The sequence below is a fragment of the Microcaecilia unicolor genome, chromosome 2 (genome assembly GCF_901765095.1).
Source record: "Microcaecilia unicolor chromosome 2, aMicUni1.1, whole genome shotgun sequence".
NCBI lineage: Eukaryota > Metazoa > Chordata > Amphibia > Gymnophiona > Siphonopidae > Microcaecilia > Microcaecilia unicolor.
The window spans coordinates 323,473,979-323,494,461 of record NC_044032.1 but is presented as its reverse complement, the minus strand read 5'-3'; the positions used below and the strand labels follow the sequence as shown (position 1 = coordinate 323,494,461).

At 45.3% G+C, this 20,483-nt stretch overlaps 1 protein-coding gene across 1 annotated transcript in view; it reads left to right on the top strand.

Moving 5' to 3' along the window:
• The window catches only part of ELP1 (elongator complex protein 1), a 1,128,708-nt gene that overhangs the window by 176,427 nt on the left and 931,798 nt on the right, over positions 1 to 20,483 (top strand). Inside the window, 1 exon segment of the mRNA XM_030194341.1 lies at positions 17,873 to 17,972. Within this exon segment, the coding sequence (XP_030050201.1) occupies positions 17,873 to 17,972 (100 nt within the window).

Here is a 20,483-nt window from a genome sequence, read left to right as displayed (position 1 = left end):
GTTTAATTTTTGTCTAAATAGAAAGTTTATGATTACTTATTCTATAGTGGATTAGGATGTATCTGTGTTTGTGAAAAGACATGGCTTTCGGTTGGCATTGACTGTGCAGGATCGACGATCTGTACTAATCTGTCTGTTTTCGTTTTACAATAGGTGAATTGATGTTCTAGTGCTCACTGTAGTGTTTAAGATGCTTTCCTTTTCCTTGTGTGACTCATACAAATGACTGCTTATGGTATGGTAGAATTGCTGTATAGGTCCTGAGTGTTTTGTATTCTCGGTATGCCTAGTACTGGATTTTGGAGGGGGGGGGGGGGGGGTGTTAAAAAATGACCGGCCTCGGGTGTCAACTATCCTAGCTATGCCACTGCTCTATAGAACATTTTATGTAGTGCTGGTGCAATTTAAAGTGGGTGAGGGAGGAAATATTTTACAGCAAATGATGTGCAGGGAACAGCAATTTATTTTTGAATGGCAAACAGTACATCCCACGGGATTAAACAAGGAATTAGAGTGGGCGGGTATGGTCTAAAGGGAGGAGGAGCAGACAGCCCTGGATATGTATTTAATCAGGATGAGTGCATGCGCTGGCGTTTTACAGCAGCATCGCCATTTCTCTATGACTCCTGAGTGGGATCTGACCTGCGGGAGCAGCCGATACAATTTTGAAGGTACAATTTATGTATAAAGAGAGAGTACTTTGAAATTTTGTAATATGTTATATTGTTTAGTTAAAATGGATACACTCCCATGTATCAAATGTATTTTCCTCGCAGTTAATGCGCCGAGTGCGTTGGGTTTGATGGTGCTGGAAGAAGATGTTAAAATGACCATCTGAGAGTTTAAGAACATATGGGAGATACTTTGGATACCAAAGTTGCATGAGACTGACGAGTTAAAGGAATGTTAAGAACAATTTGGAAATAATTGTTATCCACAACAGCTGGGTGAAGCTGCAGATTCGAAAGATATTTTGGACTATTGATTAAGAACTGCGGATTAAAATGAGATCACATGGACATGAGCTGAAAGTGCATGTATAACAGAAGAACAGCATTGGAGTACACACTACAATAGTGGCATAGCATCATTTGTGGAAATTAGAGAATTCATATACTGAAATACCTTACTGTTGTAAAATTGTTAGAGAGACAAACATAAGGTGTTGGATTTTTATCTCTGTTGATCGTGCACGATTTGGTATCATTGATACTGCATAAGATTATATATGTTGAATGAAAAGTATGAATGAAGTGCGGTATGATTGGATTTAGTGTGACTGTTGAAGGAAAGATGGACATGGTGATGGGAAACTGTTAAATATCTACTATAATAAAACTCACCCTCAACTTTCTGAGGACACTGACGTCAGTGAAGCCAAGCCCTGACTTCCTTTAAAAAGGATCGAAGGTTCTTGGTGGTGAAGCCACCAAAATCGCTCCGGGCCCCACCCTCGAGGGCGGAGCAATGGCAGAACAACGAAGGGGTTGGCAGGGAGGGAGGCGGGGTGGGGGTGGGAAATCGCTCCGGGCCCCGCCCTCGCGTCAAACGTCATGACGTTGGGGGCGGAGCAATGGCAGAACAACGAAGGGGTTGGCCAGGGAAGGGGGGGGGGGTGATGGCGACGAAAACCTTGCTAGCGCCCGTTTCATTTGCTCTGAAACGGGCCTCTTTTACTAGTAGATAATATATCATGAGTGGATAATAAAAATTTATATAATAGAGTGGTGGTTACTATTGAGAAGATATGCATATCTATTGGTGAAATTCTGAAAAAACAACCTGGTGAGGGTCGAGGTTGGACACACCTGCTTTAAACCCACTCAAAAGCATGGATGGCTAGGGATATAGTTATTGCAGCTCGAAGGTGAAAGGAGCTGTGGGATCAGGCAGCCGTCTCAGGTTCTGATGTTAGCTACTCTTTCACTTTGTCCCATTAAATCACTCATATGTGTGTGTTCAGTAACTGTGTTCATTATAATAGTCTGCCAGTCACAGACATCAGTTGGAACTTTTTAAAGATTGGAGAGTAACCAGTGTAACACTAATCTTCAGCTACCACACTTGATTTTAAAGATGGATTACAAATTTAAAAGTTTGCAGTTTCATTTTTTTCCTTTTATTTATCAACATTTTCAAAATAAATTCCAAGAATATTCTTGGTACAGAAATAAAATTTGAAGACAATCACAATAATACTTATAAACTAACAATAGCCTAAGTACAATAAAGAAAATCTTAATGTAAAATAACTATCTTGTCTCAACTTTAAAGTCCACTAAAGGGAGAAGAGAGCAAGGTACAATTCAAGGTAATTTAAACCATAATATCAGGAAAAAAAGAAAGGAAGCATACATTGGGCTTCTAAACTGTGCTACAGAATAGATGTTAATGGCGTAGAAGACAAAAGGAGGGAAGACGCAGCACATTTAGAATCCAGAAAATTGGTCAAATGACCCGAGTCAAAGAAAACCTATTTCACCGAGTTCAACTTTATAACACATTTACAAGGAAAATTTAACCAGAAAAGTGTTCCCAATAGCTGTACTCTAGGTTTCAATTTCAGGAATTGCTGGTGCTGCTTCTGTGTTGACCTTGTCACATCGGGGAAAACTCTAATTTTACAAGTCAAAAATAAGACATCTCGGTGACAGAAAAACAGTCTCAGTAACCAGTCTCGATCTGGCTGCCGGAAGGAAGCACTGAGAAGCAGCTGTCGTTTTGACTTGGTGCTGTCTCCTTGTTTGTGTTTCCTTAAACTCTTTTGATCCCAAAGTGCCGAGGCAAGCAATGCACTTACCCCACAGTGCCTGCTAGTTTTACAGTCAGTCTGATGGATCTCTTCTTGACTTCGGGTCAGGAATTGTGGGATGTTTCTTCACAGCTGGATGGTGCGATGAGAGGTGAACCGCCCTGCCTGCCTGAAGCAGATGTCACCTTTATCTCTGAGCTGCGTTAACTGCCATTGATGCCGGTGTAGAGAGAAGCTGTCAATGGGCCTTTGACCTCACCGGAAGGTTTGCAGGGAGTGCCCATACTGGGGGCTGACCGTGGAGGTAATCTGCAGCTGGGAGCCCCAGTTTTCTCTGAGGCTCAGGGAACCGATGACATTTCTGCTGGCGATCTCGAGGGAGGAGGTCCCCCAGCACAGAAGGACTTAGCAGCCAAGGAATCACTGACCAAGCTTGTTCTATCTTCCAAATCCGCAAATATTACAATGGATGCAATCTGGGACGCTTTGGTGAGGTTAGAGAACTTATTTTCTGCAGAGCGCTATCCTCTCAGATAGACCAGAACTCGAATAGATTGGGCAATACAGAACAGAGCATTTCTGTTCTTGAGGAAAAAAAAAAGATGTTTTTTTTTTTTTCCAATTTGTTCCACCAGACATTGTCTGATAACGTTTTCTCTTATTAAGGATAATATCCTAATTCATAATAAATTAGAAAATTTGAAAAATGTACTCAGGAGAAAAACGTTAAGGTTTATAAATTTTCCAAAGTTACCTTTGGTGGCCGCTCATAACTTTTAAACGGTACATGCTAGGGTCCACCTTGGGGGGTCAGCACTCAAGAAAAAGATCCTGGTGTCGTCATAGATAATACGCAGAAATCTTCTGGTCAGTGTATGGCGTTGGCCAAAAAAGCAAACAGGATGCTAGGAATTATTAGGAAAGGGATGTTGAATAAGACCGAAAATATTATAATGGCTTTGTATCGCTCCATGGTGCGTCCGCACCTTGAGTATTACGTTCAGTTCTGGTCATTGTATCTCAAAAAAGATATAGTGGAATTAGAAAAGGTTCAAAGAAGAGCGATTAAAATGATAAAGGGGATGGAACTCCTCTTGTATGAGGAAAGGCTAAAGAGGTTAGGGCTCTTCAGCTTGGAAAAGAGATGGCTAAGGGGAGATATGATTGAGGGCTACAAAATCCTGAGTGGTGTAGAACAAGTAGAAGCAAATCGATTTTTTTTTTACTCGTTCCAAAAGTGCAAAGACTAGAGGGACACTTGAGGAAGTTACATGGAAATACTTTTAAAACAAATAGGTGAAAATATTTTTTCACTCCATGAATAGTTAAGCTCTGGAACTCTTTGCCGGAGGATGTGGTAACGGCGGTTAGCATATCTGGGTTTAAAAAAAGGTTTGGACAAATTCCTGGAGGAAGAGTCCATAGGTTGCTATTGAGACAGACATGGGAAGCAACTGCTTGTCCTGGGATTTGTAGTATGGAGTGTTGCCACAATTTGGGTTTCTGCCAGGTACTTATGACATGGCTTGGCCACTGTTTGGAAAACAGGATACTGGGCTAGATGGACCGTTCATGGCTACTCTTATGTTCTTATATGCTAGAAGTTTTAAAAATTTCCTGAGCAATCATTTCCTTCTGTTGCAAAGATTTATTATGTTCCATCTTTTTTGTTAAGAAAGATTCCTCTCAACCTATTGCCACAGAGTCTGAAGTTTCCTTTGATCAGTTGAATGTCACCCAAATTTTGGAGGATGAAACTTATGGTATGAAACCTGCAACTTTGATAGTGACTTTAGTTTTGGATCCAGATCGAGACTGGTTACTGCAGTTTTATTTTTTAGTTCTCAGTACTCTGGGATGTACACTCTGGTCCAGGTGGATAAGTACGCCTTTAGTTTGTCAGTTTGCCCAATTCTTTATTGTCCATGCCAGCCCAGCCCAGGTGAGTGGGTTATATCCCCTTGCCAGCAAATGGAGCTACAGAAAAAACAGCTGAGAGCTGCCTTCAGCTCTTCAGTACTTCTCCGGCTCCAGTACTAGCTGCAGACATGTGGCCTGCTGCAGCAACCATGAATAGGCTGCTCTTGGAAAGGATGTAGACCCAGATCCCTAAGTCTGGGGGAAGCTGCAGGCAACAGTCCTTTGGGGCAAATTCTCCCATCCCTCTTGGGAACAGACTAGAGATCTAAGATTGGCAGAGGCTGGGTTGCTAAACCCAGTGGTGCCAAGTCCTTTCCCCTGCCTCTCTCTTTCCTGATCCTTGTGAGGATTTGTAGTTATTTATTTATTTATTGTTCACTTATATCCCACATTTTCCCACTCATGCAGGCACAATGTGGCTTACAAACATTAAATAAAATACAGAATAGGAAAACTTAGAAGAATATACAAGGAGTATGCAGGGGGAGAAGCATCTAACAGGGTGAACTAGCAGGGTTACAGTGCCTACTGTCCTATTTAGGACTGAGTCAGCACAGGAGAATTGACAACAGCCAGGGTTCTGTAGATGTTGAACCCATGGGCTGATTAACTTGGAGAGGAAGACAGAGGTACATTTTATTGACAGGCACTTAAGAAAGGTTTGTGTGGGGTTTTTTTTTTGGGGGGGGGGGGGGTTATTAGAAGAGGAAGAAAAGTCTTCAGTGAAGCCTCTTCCAGCCTGCCTCCTGGTCTGCTGTTGATTGAAATTTGATTAGGAAGTCTGAAGTGATCACACGCCGCCTATTTTCCCTCCACTTGTTCGAGTATATCTTTGGGGAGAATAAAAGGGTGACACACTGCAGGCAAATCATGGCAGTTCAGCATGTTAGCTGGTGCATTTTGCCTGGCTTGAGGTCAGGCAGACAAGCAGGTGCCAAGTGGGTGGGTGTGATCTGTGGAGTAGTACCCAATCGTGTCATTGGAAAGTTCCCAGCTTGAGCTGTGGCCTGTGGAGTGTGTTTGTGGAGTAAGATCTTGTCAGCACTCCTGTTTTGATTGTATCACTAGCCTTTTTATTACATCTTTGCATCAAAAGTACATGAGTAAAGCAGGCCAGGCCCTTTTTCTTCCTCTAGAGAAATAGGGAATTCTATGAAGGCTACATATCTACCTTCAGGCATGGCACAGCTCCAATTTTCTACTGAGTTAATATTTCAGCAGGTGGTATCAAATGCAGATTACTCTCTCCTCCCCATTCCCTTTTAACTAGGGGAGCACTAGTGGAAAACAGCTGGCTGAACTGGTTCTCTGTTCTGCAAAAGTGAAGCTTTCTAGACTGTCATTAGGCCAGATTAGGCTTGTGATGCATCTATTTGCTTCTCAGGTCTGGATAAGAAGCCGCCAGATCTGGAAGATTAGATTTGATGGCTGTGGAATAAGGATTGGTGGGGGGGGGTCGAAAGTAATATGCAAAAAAATTATTTGGTCTCTGTTCTGTGGCTATTGTTTCTTGGCTGATTCAATAAAGATATATTTAAATAAAAAAGTCTGCAATCTAAGAATAATGGAAAAAAAGAATCCAAGGTGACTTGGCTTCAGCAACACCATTGGTTTCTGTTTTGAGTACCTCCGAGCCCTAATCTGTGTCCCTGGGTGGAAGGAACTCCAGGTTGACTTTGGTAGTATTTGGGGTGCTAGATCATTCCACTGACTGGGGCAAGAAAAGGAGATTGCCTCCTCAAAAAGGGATACTACCTCTGTGGAAAGGTTGTTTAGAGAGAGAAGCTGGTGACCCTTATTTTCTAAGGCTTGATCTCTAGGTGGCTCTCAAATGGGTGATGAGACCTGTAAGAGGATCCTGTTGTCGTCATAGGGCCTCTCCATTTTCCCCATCCAAGGGTATCCTGATATATCTGACAGCTGGAGATGGGATCTCCTCAGGCTGTGATATCTAATTCTAGCTTTAAAGTGGCCAAGGACAAGGGTTTTATATTTTCTTCATGGTGAAGAAACATAAACATAAGGTACTGGGTCACTCAGAATGGTTGTCCTTATATAAAACCATAATTAAATGGAAGCACAACATTCAGGGATTTGCATGGTAGAAAGATTTGAGTCTCTGATCAAACATTCTTTCTCTTTTCTATAGTCTCTCATTCCAGGCAGCTTTATTGGCTCCAGTCCTCCTGAGTTAGGTCCAGCATGCCCTGGTTGGGACCATTGTGACCTTCTTTCAGGTAACAGAGGAGAGAGGTCTTGAACATCCCTATGTGGGACCTAACAGCTGGAGAGTCTTGCATAATAGAACTAAAAAATGAACTTGCGGAGCTACTGTTAGAAATATGCAATCTGTCCCTAAAATCGAGTGTAATACCGGAAGACTGGAGGGTAGCCAATGTTACTCCGATTTTTAAGAAGGGTTCCAGAGGAGATCCGGGAAATTATAGACCGGTGAGTCTGACGTCGGTGCCGGGCAAGATGGTGGAGGCTATTATTAAGAATAAAATTGCAGAGCATATACAAAAACATGGACTGATGAGACAAAGTCAGCACGGATTTAGTGAAGGGAAGTCTTGCCTCACCAATCTAATGCATTTTTTTGAGGGGGTAAGCAAACATGTGGACAATGGGGAGCCGGTTGATATTGTATATCTGGATTTCAGAAGGCGTTTGACAAAGTGCCGCACGAAAGACTCCTGAAGAAATTGCAGAGTCATGGAATCGGAGGTAGGGTATTATTATGGATTAAGAACTGGTTGAAAGATAGGAAGCAGAGAGTAGGATTGCGTGGCCAGTATTCTCAGTGGAGGAGGGTAGTTAGTGGGGTCCCGCAGGGGTCTGTGCTGGGTCCGTTGCTTTTTAATGTATTTATAAATGACCTAGAGATGGGAATAACTAGTGAGGTAATTAAATTCGCCGATGACACAAAATTATTCAGGGTCGTCAAGTCGCAGGAGGAATGTGAACGATTACAGGAGGACCTTGCGAGACTGGGAGAATGGGCGTGCAAGTGGCAGATGAAGTTCAATGTTGACAAGTGCAAAGTGATGCATGTGGGTAAGAGGAACCCGAATTATAGCTACGTCTTGCAAGGTTCCGCGTTAGGAGTTACGGATCAAGAAAGGGATCTGGGTGTCGTCGTCGATGATACGCTGAAACCTTCTGCTCAGTGTGCTGCTGCGGCTAGGAAAGCGAATAGAATGTTGGGTGTTATTAAGAAGGGTATGGAGTCCAGGTGTGCGGATGTTATAATGCCGTTGTATCGCTCCATGGTGCGACCGCACCTGGAGTATTGTGTTCAGTACTGGTCTCCGTATCTCAAAAAAGATATAGTAGAATTGGAAAAGGTACAGCGAAGGGCGACGAAAATGATAGTGGGGATGGGACGACTTTCCTATGAAGAGAGGCTGAGAAGGCTAGGGCTTTTCAGCTTGGAGAAGAGACGGCTGAGGGGAGATATGATAGAAGTGTATAAAATAATGAGTGGAATGGATCGGGTGGATGTGAAGCGACTGTTCACGCTATCCAAAAATACTAGGACTAGAGGGCATGAGTTGAAGCTACAGTGTGGTAAATTTAAAACGAATCGGAGAAAATTTTTCTTCACCCAACGTGTAATTAGACACTGGAATTCATTGCCGGAGAACGTGGTACGGGCGGTTAGCTTGACGGAGTTTAAAAAGGGGTTAGATAGATTCCTAAAGGACAAGTCCATAGACCGCTATTAAATGGACTGGAAAAATTCCTCATTTTTAGGTACAACTTGTCTGGAATGTTTTACGTTTGGGGAGCGTGCCAGGTGCCCTTGACCTGGATTGGCCACTGCCGGTGACAGGATGCTGGGCTAGATGGACCTTTGGTCTTTCCCAGTATGGCACTACTTATGTACTTATGTACTTATGTACTAAGTGATGCTAGAATCTCCTTTGCTTGGATCCTCTATATTGCCTGGTCAGGACTAGTTCAAGACAGGGCCACAGTGTTTTGGCCATGTTTCTTGGGAGTTTCTGTGTAGAGTGGTAGGCACAGCAATCTCAAACGTGTACAGTTTCATTCCCTGCAAGAGTTAACGGTCTTGTCCTGGATCTTTAGGGACCAAAATACAGAGACTGGCTTGAAGTACTTATGGGAGGTCCTTCACATCAGCCCCTCCTCTCAGTGCTGGCCATTTCTGGTCCAGATTCAGAGGCCAAGCACTACTATTCCAGCAGCTTCCTCACTTCTCAGTGTTAGTCTTGGACAGAACTAGTGTGGACCCCTTGTTACAGACTGCTTTGTTCTAGCTGTGCTCATTCATAAAAACATGTGAAGTCTTATCACTGTGTGTTTGAAGTTCCTCAGGGGGCTTCCCCTCACCTTGAAGGGACAGTGCTAGGTTGTTGATGAGCCACAAGGTTTGGACTCAAAAGTGGGCTCTGAGTCTACCTGTTCTTTGTGTTACCATGCAGAATGGCAGACCTCTTGTTGTGTAGTTTTCCCACACAGATACATAAGTACATTTCCTTTTCGGTTTACCACCAGATATTACCTGATATTGTGTCCTGGATCCCTGACTGACAGCATTATACTCTTGGTCAAGGGGTACTGAATTCAGATGTCTTGATATTTAGGACTGAGTCAGCACAGGAGAACTGATAATAGCCAGGGTTCTGTAGACGTTGAACCCCTGGGCTGCTGCTTATCATGAAAAACAATCTTGGCTTTCCTAGTTTCTGGAACATAGGAGAGCCCTCTTGTCTGCTACAAAAAATGTCGTCTTGTGGCCTTTGGACACCAGGGACTCAAGACCTCACTCCCAGTGCCCAGATCTTCCCTTTCTACATTCTCCTTGAGAATGGTCCTTCTTCAGGTCCTAGGCTCCAGGACAGTGGATTTGTATGTTGTACCATGGGCTCAGACCCATATGTCTCTTTCCCATTTCATACTCCTTTCAGGATGACTTCATTAGCCCAGTGTCACAAGGCTGCTTTATTTTTCCCTAAGGAGATGGGAAGAAGCCTGAGCAGGTGACTTTCACAATTGTGTCTGGCAGGGGATAGATCAGGAGTCTCCCTTCTTGGTATTTTGCACTATGAGGTAAACTTGATCAGCTGCCCCTGACCACAGTCCCTCTCTCAGCCTAAGTGGTGACATTGGTCCTGGTGGAGTACCAACGGGACCAAGGGCCACAGTCGGCTATTTTACACTCTAGCAATCCTGAAGTAATCTAGGTGGTTACAGGCAAGATAATACAATTGCTGATGGGAATTAACCTGAGAAAGTAGTATCCCTCCGGTTCCCTGGTACGTGTCAGATTTGGTCTGGGATAGAGTTCCCCTGCAGAACCTGGCAGCAGCACTCATGACTGACACTATTATTGGTCAGATAAATTTTCTGAGCCAACCACACTTGGAACACTGAAGTATGAGGACTGGAAGAAGTGGCTGTGGCAGTACTAGGGTTCAAGTGTTGGTATCTCCTTGAGTGGACCTCATATTGGCTTAGTGAAACTCCAAGATGAGCAAATTCTTCAGCCAAAGAAAGAAAAAAGCAGAAGCCTGTTGTGTGGGTGGGGGAGGGGGCTTGATTGTAGAACAGGGGTTCTCAAACCAGTCTTCAGAACATGCCTCGCCAGTCAGGTTTTTAGGAAACCCACAATGAATATATACATGAGATAAATTTGCATACCATGGAGATAGATCTATCTTATGCATATTCATTGTAGGTTTCCTGAAAACCTGACTGGCTAGGTGTATCCTAAGGACTGGGTTGAGAAACCCCTATTCCTTGTCATCAAGCAGATGCAGCCATTACAGATGGGTTGTGTCCATCAACCAGCAGAGGGAGATAGAGAGCACACTTTTTTCAGTGCCTCATACCAGCTTGCTCCACTGCATCTCCTTCAGTAATCTCTATCTCCCCTAGCAGAGTGGTTGTAGCATCTTCGAGCTCCATCAAAAATCTGCCTGGAGGTGGCTCCTGGCTTGCCAGTTGTTAGCCGGGGTATTGGAGGCTATAGCAGCTTCACTTTAAAGGCACATAGGTTCGCCCTTTCCCTGCCTTTCCCACTCACCTGAGCCTCCGGAGTTCTATTTACCTCTGCTTTCCTCACAGCGTTAAAAAAAAAAAAAAAAAAAAGGAACAGAGGTTTTTCCTTGCCTTTTTCTGTGGGACCGGAGCTGTTATACTCGGTCCAGTGAGGTAAGAGTGTTTTCTGACTCCTCCGGGGTGGGCCCGCGATCGGGCGATTTTGGCGCGAACCGCCATTTTGAATTTTACCGCCGTTTTCGGTGATGGCTGCAGAGAATGTAAAGCGCTGTTCCAAGTGTGGCAAGCGCAGATCAGCAGCGGGGCTCTGTAAATCGTGCTGTACAGACGTTAGAGCCGGCCCGAGCATGGCGAGCAACGATTCTTCGCGCTCTGAGCTGGCAGCGGACGCCATTTTGAATTTACCACATGGCGCGACCTCTGCTGAGACGGAGAGTCCTGAGCCCGGGGGGAGGCCTCGGAGTGAGGCTGATATGAGAGCTACTAGCCTCGGCAGAGATCCGGGTGCCCAGGGTGTATTTTTCTCCCCTGATTTTGTCTTATTAATGCATAAAGCATACATGCTTAAAAGAGCTCTCCCACAAAGCCCGGCACGGGCCTCTTCTAATGCCCCCCCCCCCCCCGGTGGATTCTAGCCTGGGTATGCCCTCTGAGGCGTTATTCCCTGATAATTGGCAGAATATGAAGCGCAGAAGGGCTCATTCCCCTTCAGAGAGTGCTGATTCAGATAGGGGCCTTGTCCCCGGTACCTCCCGCCGAACACGGCTGTGGCCGCTACTCCATCTACTTTGTGGTGCCTCGAAAAGGAGGGTCTTTTCGCCCTATTCTGGACTTAAAAGAATTAAACAAGTCCCTGAGAGTGCGGCATTTTCACATGGAAACCCTGCGCTCCGTCATTGCGGCGGTACAGCCAGGAGAGTTTCTCACGTCTCTGGACCTGAAAGAAGCTTACTTGCACATTCCAATTTGGCCCCCGCACCAGAAGTTTCTGAGGTTTGCGGTGATGGGAAAGCAGTTCCAGTACCGGGGCTTGCCTTTTGGCCTCGCCACAGCTCCCCGCACCTTTTCGAAGGTTATGGTGGTAGTAGCTGCCTTTCTAAGGCGAGAGGGTATTCGGGTTCACCCGTACCTGGACGACTGGCTCATTCGAGCAAACTCTGCTGCAGAGAGTCAGTATGTCACAGCCAGAGTGGTCTCAGTACTTCAATCTCTGGGCTGGGTTGTCAATTTGGCCAAAAGTCACCTGACCCCCTCACAGTCTCTAGAATATTTGGGGGCCAGGTTTGACACAGCCTCGGGGTATGTGTGCCTACCCGAGCAAAGGCGGTGCAAGCTTCAGAATCAGGTCCGTCTGCTCCTGAGGATGCCCCGCCCGCGAGCTTGGGACATTGTCCAGCTGCTTGGATCGATGATGGCCACCATGGAACTGGTGCCCTGGGCAAGAGCACAACTGAGACCTCTACAGTATGCTCTACTCCAAAGATGGTCTCCAGTATCTCAGGATTATCAGTGCAGACTCTCTTGGCTCCCTGCGGCCCGACTCAGCATGGAGTGGTGGCTTTCAGACAGCATGCTGCGGCGAGGAATGCCACTGGCGCTCCCCGATTGGTGCCTAGTGGTGACAGATGCCAGCCTGAAAGGCTGGGGCACACATTACAAGGGGAAGCATGCCCAGGATCTATGGACACCCGAGGAGTCGGAGTGGTCCATCAACCGCCTAGAGTTGAAAGCGGTGTTTCAGGTGCTTCTGGCCTTTCAAGTGACCCTGGAAGGATTGGCTGTCAGAGTGATGTCGGACAACACGACAACAGTGGCCTACATAAATCGACAAGGTGGCACTCATTGCAGAGCTCTAGCCGCGCAGGCCGAACAAATTTGCCACTGAGCTGAGCTGCATCTACAGTTTCTGTCGGCAGCTCACATTGCAGGTCAGAGCAACGTGCAAGCCGATTATCTAAGCAGGCATCAGATCGATCCAGCGGAGTGGGAACTTGCAGACGAAGTATTCCTGCAGATATGTGCCAAGTAGGGCAGGCCCGTGATGGATCTAATGGCGACAAGCTCCAATGCCAAAGTCCCGTGCTTCTTCAGCAGACGGAGAGATCCTCGTTCGGCGGGGTTGGATGCCTTGGCTCAACCCTGGCCTCCGGGCCTACTGTATGTGTTCCCTCCGTGGCCCTTGATAGGGCGAGTGCTTCTGCGGATTCGGCTGCATCCAGGAGAAGTGGTTCTCGTCGTCCCGGATTGGCCCAGGAGGCCTTGGTATGCGGACCTCAGACAGATGCTCGTAGAGGATCCCCTTCAGTTACCTCTAGTTCCCAACCTGTTGTCACAGGGTCTGGTGACCATGGAGGACGCCGGCCGATTTGGTCTTATGGCCTGGCGATTGAGAGGGCGCAATTGAGAGACATAGGCTATTCCAATAAAGTAATTACCACTCTCCTGCAAGCCCGCAAGCGTTCAACTTCCGTGGCTTATGCCAGGATTTGGCGCCAGTTTGAAGTCTGGTGTGCTTCTAAAGAGATCACACCCCTGCAGGCTCCTGTCTCGCCGATTCTGGACTTTTTGCAGGATGGTGTACAAAAAGGCTTGGCCTATAATTCCCTGCGGGTGCAAGTGGCAGCGTTGGCCTCCCTGCGTGGCAAAGTTGAAGGCGTGTCTTTAGCTGCTCATCCAGATGTGGCACGGTTTGTTAGAGGGGTGCTTCGGCTCCGTCCTCCCGTGCGTGCACCTTGTCCAGCGTGGAACCTGGGGCTAGTGCTGAAAGCCCTTCAGGGTGCTCCCTTTGAACCGCTTCGGCGTGCTTCAGAGAAAGATTTGACACTGAAGGCCGTCTTTTTAGAGGACATTACTTCGGCGAGACGGGTGTCAGAGCTCCAGGCGCTGTCCTGTAGAGACCCTTTTCTGCAGTTTTCGGAGTCCGGGGTCACGGTTCGGACTGTGCCTTCCTTCTTGCCTAAGGTGGTTTCAGCGTTTCACCTAAACCAACCTATTTTCTTGCCCTCCTTTGTAGAGGAGGAGTTTCCAAACTCTTTTGGGCAATTGCACCTGTTGGACGTGCTCAGGACTCTGCTGCAGTATCTGCGAGTTACTAACTCTTTCAGGACCTCTGATCATCTGTTTGTTTTGCTATCAGGGCCTCGTAGATGGTCTCCAGCGTCTAAAGCCACTATTGCCCGCTGGCTTAAAGAATCTATCTTTTCAGCTTATTTGCTTGCCGGCCGGCCGGCCTCCACTTGATGCCTTTAAGGCGCATTCCACTAGAGGAATTTCCTCTTCTTGGGCTGAAATTGGAGCACTCTCTCTTCAAGAGATTTGTAGTGCAGCAACATGGGCTTCTAAGCTCTCTTTTGCCCGACATTACAGGCTGGATGTGGCTGCCAGGAGGGACGCACATTTTGGAGCACAAGTGATGGCGCGTGGTGTGGCTTGTTCCCGCCCTAGCTAGGGATTGCTTTGATACATCCCATCTGTAATGGCTGCATCTGCTTGATGACAATGAAGGGAAAATTAGGTTCTTACCATGATAATTGTTTTTCCTTTAGTCATAACAGATGCAGCCATGATCCCTCCCTGTCTGATTGCTATCTGCTGTAAATCTATTTCAGGTTCTGTTCATGTTTCCTGGAGATTCCGTCCTTGGGAGAAAGTCGGAAAACAGTCTTCAGGATTCTTGTTCAATTAAAGGAGGATGACTTAATTCCCTCCAGTTTCATGTTTTGGAGGATGAGTTTATTCCCTCCAGTTATGTCTCAGTGGAGGATGAGTTTATGCCCTCCGGGAGGATGTTTCATTCCCTCCATTCTGAGTTAATGCCCTTTGTTGTAGGGCCATCATTCGCTGTGAGGAAAGCTCATGTTATTCCCATTGCGGTTTGCCATACTGCTTTGGAAGCTTCAATTACTGATGGAGAGGCAGTGGAGCAAGCTGGTATGAGGCACTGAAAAATGTGTGCTCTCTATCTCCCTCTGCTGGTTGATGGACACAACCCATCTGTAATGGCTGCATCTGCTATGACTAAAGGAAAGAAAATTATCACGGTAAGAACCTAATTTTCCCTTCCACAAGGATATCAAGCCCCCTCCCCCCCCATAGGCTTCTGAATTGCATGAGACCGATTTGGATATTATGGAGGTGGCAGGCATGCAAATCTGTCTCATGCATATTTGTTAATATCAACCATATAAACAGTTATGCTCAAAACCTTTTATTATGCAAATTTCTTATACAAAAATTATATGCTTAATCATCTTTTAATAACTTAATCTCCACATCCACACTCGCTCACCATACAACCTGAACTAATTCAATACAAATACTCAGCAAGAACTCACTAATACACATCAATCCTAACTACCCGTACCATCCAATAATGTGCAAATGCTTTTACAGTCCATGATCACCCTCCATTCTCATCATATCTTCAAAATTCATTTTGTACAGATCCAGTAGCACTCCACCAAATAGTGGTTACTCACATGATGTATTTCTTCAAAAATCACACACTTCTTTATACCACGCTGCGCTGTATAACAGTGTTCTTTGCTACGCCACTCCTTAAGGACTGTTGATAGTTTAAACACGTGGCATGTCCAAATTCATCATTTCTCAGTGCGGTATGATGATGATCTTTGCTGCACCGCTCACTAAGGCTTGTTGAATGTTTGAACGAGTAGCATATCCCAATATTAAAGTTCTCAGCTACTTGATTCATTCCACATCCCCTCAAACATAACACCCCAGACTCAACACAGTCTGCGTTTCGCTAACAGCGTCATCAGGAGTCGGGTCCTATAAAAACCAACAAGTATGGTGGTGCTTAGTGATGTGCCACATCTACTACATACAAAGTCACTATAATACTCACAATTAGTAGCCATAAACTACTCAAGGATGCAGGATGGTAAGGTATTCCACCTTCCACCACCTCACGCGCCCAGCGAAAAAATGCCGGCACATGCGCAGTGGAGCCTGGTCTCTCCCTCCTATTAATACTGCCCAAACTCTGCCCTATTCATACACTCAACCATTCGACCTCTTTGTTTAAACCCGATGGCTCAACTGTATTCCACATAAATATAGTTCTCTGCTCCTGCCATAGCAACTGCCGTGCAATGTTCCCACCTAGGCCTCCTGCTCAATACCCTAATCAATACTACAAATCGTAAATCCTCCAGTATATGTCCTGCCCTGCCCCAATGTGCAACTAATGGTGTCTCCTGTTTACCTAGCCGAATATTACTTAAATGTTGGGCAATCCATAGTCCACATGGACAACAAATACCATATACACACTGCCTAGTATCACAATCAGTATGTGTACGCAATTTAAATATATGCCCTTCTGAATAAGGAATAACCAATTGCGTGACTTGTAGCGCATATTTACAATATACACCCCCCCCCCCCCACAGGTAGTATGCCCTGGGGTCAAATCTTCTAGTGACTCTCCCTCCATTGTTTTATAATGAGACATAAGTTCTCCCATATTGCGTCCTCGTGTATATGTAAACCTAGGAATATCCTGAAACTCCTGATGTACTGTGACCATCGGCTATAATCTTTTAATAATATTTTCTACTGCCATGCACTTATTTGTGTAGGGTAAGATGCAAGTAAGCCTATGGGGTTGTTGCTGCTTATTAGAACTTGGCAGCCACTCCCGCTGTGCATTAAATGCCTGCTTGGCTGCCTTATGAACAACTTTTCGTGGATACCCCCTTTGCCTAAAACATTGCATCATATATTCAGCCTGTTCTTGATATGTGCTACGCACGGAGCACAACCTGCGAATACGCAGAAACTGGCCTGTAGGTATACTATTTTTTAACCGTTTTGGATGATGACTGCGGTAATGCAATACCGCATTACGATCTGTTACTTTGCAAAACTACTGCGTGACGAAAGTTCCCTGACTCAGCTCAATATGAACATCTAAAAAGTTAGCCGATGTACCACCTATATGATTCTCAAACTTAATATTGATGACCTGTAAATTCAAATATGTCAGAAACTGATCTAATTGGCGCCTGTCACCCCGCCAAATCAACAACACATCATCTATATACCTTAGCCAGCCTACGACTTTTATCAAAGAACGGGGAGCCATAAATCCAATGTTCCTGAAATTGAGCCATCTAAAGGCACGCCACTGTGGGGGCAACTGTTGCCCCCATGGCGACCCCCCTTATTTGTAGGAAATACTTCTCCCCGAACTTGAAAAAATTATGTGAAATTACCATTTGGGCCATCTGATTTAACAACACTATTTTCTGATGTGACAACTGTAATGTATTTAATAAACGTTCTATCATCAACATAGCCTCTCTCTGTGGTATATTTGTATACAACGATACCACATCAATAGTCACAAGCGTTATTTCCTGATTCAACTGACTTTCATAATTTTTCAATACCTCAAGTAAATGACTTGAATCTCTGACATAGGACCTAATGTTTTTAAGACAAGGACGCAAATGAAAGTCTAAAAACTGTGAAAGGGGTTCAAATTATGCCCCTTTACTAGAAACAATCGGGCGCCCAGGGGGCTGTTGTAGACTTTTGTGTATTTTCAGTGCAAAGTACACTATGTTAGGGATATCCTGAAACCCCAACTGGCTGGTGGTCCCCCAGGACAGGTTTGGGAACCACTGCTGTAAATTATCTTTGTTAAATAATTAGAGTAACTTAAAAGACGGCGCTCAAAAGTATATATTTACCACCAAGTCTACCTTTTCCTAAGTTGGAACACAATTTCACAGCAAATAAATACTCGCCGGTGCAGTTTTTCTCCTTCTTCAGGATACATTAGGACAGCTATTTTGCTGTACCCGGACAATTTCCAGCAGCTAACTCTGTCCTGTATTAGTTGGCACAGAATAATGAAATGCCTTGTTCTAGGTTTGGATCCTATTTTGACTGCGGTGTTTAAATATCAGGGGTGGTTATTTTATTCAGTTTATAGAAAAACTGTTTATGGAGCCATTATTATCCCCTTTGTTCTGTAAAATTCTAGTTTTCCTGAAGAATGTTTAAAGGGGAGTACTCAATTTCTTTTTTCAAATTAGATTTATCCTCTACATCCTCATGTCACCAGGATGTGGTGATAGGGGACTAGGATATTATAGATATTACAGATTATGTTCCAATGACTTCTGTTCTCTGTCTTTCTAGGGGGTGCAGCCTGCTTTACCTTGGGATGATCACAGACCTCGAGTCACCTGGAGAGGGGATGGAGAATATTTTGCAGTTAGCACTGTCTGCTCAGAGACAGGTATGGATAGTGTGTCTCTAATTCTTTGGTGAAGGGAAAGTTCTTAGTTACAGAAGCGCCTGTTTAGTAAAGTGATGTTCCTTAATTGCCAAAATGAATGTATGGTAACTATAAAACCTCTGTTAACTGAATGGGGTAAAAACACTAACAGTTAATACAGAGTGCTTTTTTTTGTTTGTTTGTTTTGAATGCATGTTAACTGCATGCAGATAATACATAGTAACATAGTAACATAGTAGATGACGGCAGAAAAAGACCTGCACGGTCCATCCAGTCTGCCCAACAAGATAACTCATATTTGCTGCTTTTTGTGTATACCCTACTTTGATTTGTACCTGTGCTCTTCAGGGCACAGACCGTATAAGTCTGCCCCGCACTATCCCCGCCTCCCAACCACCAACCCCACCTCCCAACCACCGGCTCTGGCACAGGCACAGACCGTATAAGTCTGCCCAGCACTATCCTCACCTCCCCACCACCAGCCCTGCCTCCCAACCACCGGCTCTGGCACAGACCGTACAAGTCTGTCCAGCACTATCCCCGCCTTCCAACCACCAGTCCCGCTTCCCACCACCGTCTCTGGTACAGACCGTATAAGTTTGCCCAGCCCTATCCCCGCCTCCCAACCACCAGCCCCGCCTCCCGATCTTGACTAAGCTCCTGAGGATCCATTCCTTCGGCAAAGGATTCCTTTATGCTTATCCCACGCATGTTTGAATTCCATTACCATTTTCATTTCCACCACCTCCCGCGGGAGGGCATTCCAAGCATCCACTACTCTCTCCATGAAAAAATACTTCCTGACATTTTTCTTGAGTCTGCCCCCCTTCAATCTCATTTCATGTCCTCTCGTTCTACCACCTTCCCATCTCCGGAAAAGGTTCGTTTGCGGATTAATACCTTTCAAATATTTGAACGTCTGTATCATATCACCCCTGTTTCTCCTTTCCTCCAGAGTATACATGTTTAGTTCAGCAAGTCTCTCCTCATACGTCTTGTAACGCAAATCCCATACCATTCTCGTAGCTTTTCTTTGCACCGCTTCAATTCTTTTTACATCCTTAACAAGATACGGCCTCCAAAACTGAACACAATACTCCAGGTGGGGCCTCACCAACGACTTACACAGGGGCATCAACACCCCCTTTCTTCTGCTGGTCACACCTCTCTTTATACAGCCTAACAACCTTCTAGCTACGGCCACCGCCTTGTCACACTGTTTCGTCGCCTTCAAATCCTCAGATACTATCACCCCAAGATCCCTCTCTCCGTCCGTACCTATCAGACTCTCCCCGCCTAACACATACGTCTCCCGTGGATTTCTACTTCCTAAGTGCATCACTTTGCATTTCTTTGCATTGAATTTTAATTGCCAAACCTTAGACCATTCTTCTAGCTTCCGTATGTCCTTTTTCATGTTTTCCACTCCCTCCGGGGTGTCCACTCTGTTACAGATCTTAGTATCATCCGCAAATAGGCAAACTTTACCTTCTAACCCTTCGGCAATGTCACTCACAAATATATTGAACAGAATCGGCCCCAGCACCGATCCTTGAGGCACTCCACTACTTACCTTTCGCTCCTCCGAGCGAATTCCATTCACCACCACCCTCTGGCTTCTGTCCGTCAACCAGTTCCTAATCCAGTTCACCACTTCGGGTCCTATCTTCAGCCCATCCAGTTTATTTAAGAGCCTCCTGTGGGGAACCGTGTCAAAAGCTTTGCTGAAATCTAAGTAGATTACGTCCATAGCTCGTCCCTGATTCAATTCTCCTGTCACCCAATCAAAGAACTCAATGAGGTTTGTTTGGCACGATTTCCCTTTGGTAAATCCATGTTGTCTCGGATCTTGCAACTTATTGGCTTCCAGGAAATTCACTATCCTTTCCTTCAGCATCGCTTCCATTACTTTTCCAATAACCGAAGTGAGGCTTACCGGCCTGTAGTTTCCAGCTTCTTCCCTATCACCACTTTTGTGAAGAGGGACCACATCCGCCGATCTCCAATCCCTCGGAACCTCTCCCGTCTCCAAGGATTTATTAAACAAATCTTTAAGAGGACCCGCCAGAACCTCTCTGAGCTCCCTCAATATCCTAGGGTGGATCCCATCCGGTCCCATGGCTTTGTCCACCTTTAGCTTTTCAAGTTGTTCATACACACTCTCTTCCGTGAACGGTGCTCTATCCACTTCAATCTCATTTGTACTTTTGCAGTCCATCGCGGTCCTTCTCCAGGATTTTCTTCTGTGAAAACAGAACAGAAGTATCTATTTAGCAAATTTGCTTTTTCTTCATCATTATCCACATAGCGGTTCGCAGTATCTTTTAGTCTCACAATTCCCTTTTTAGTCATTCTCCTTTCACTAATATACCTGAAGAAAATTTTGCCACCCCTCCTTACATTTCTAGCCATTTGTTCTTCCGTTTGCGCTTTCGCCAGTCGTATCTCTCTCGTGGCTTCTTTCAGTTTCATCCGGTATTCCTCCTCGTGTCCCTTTTCATGAGTTTTTAT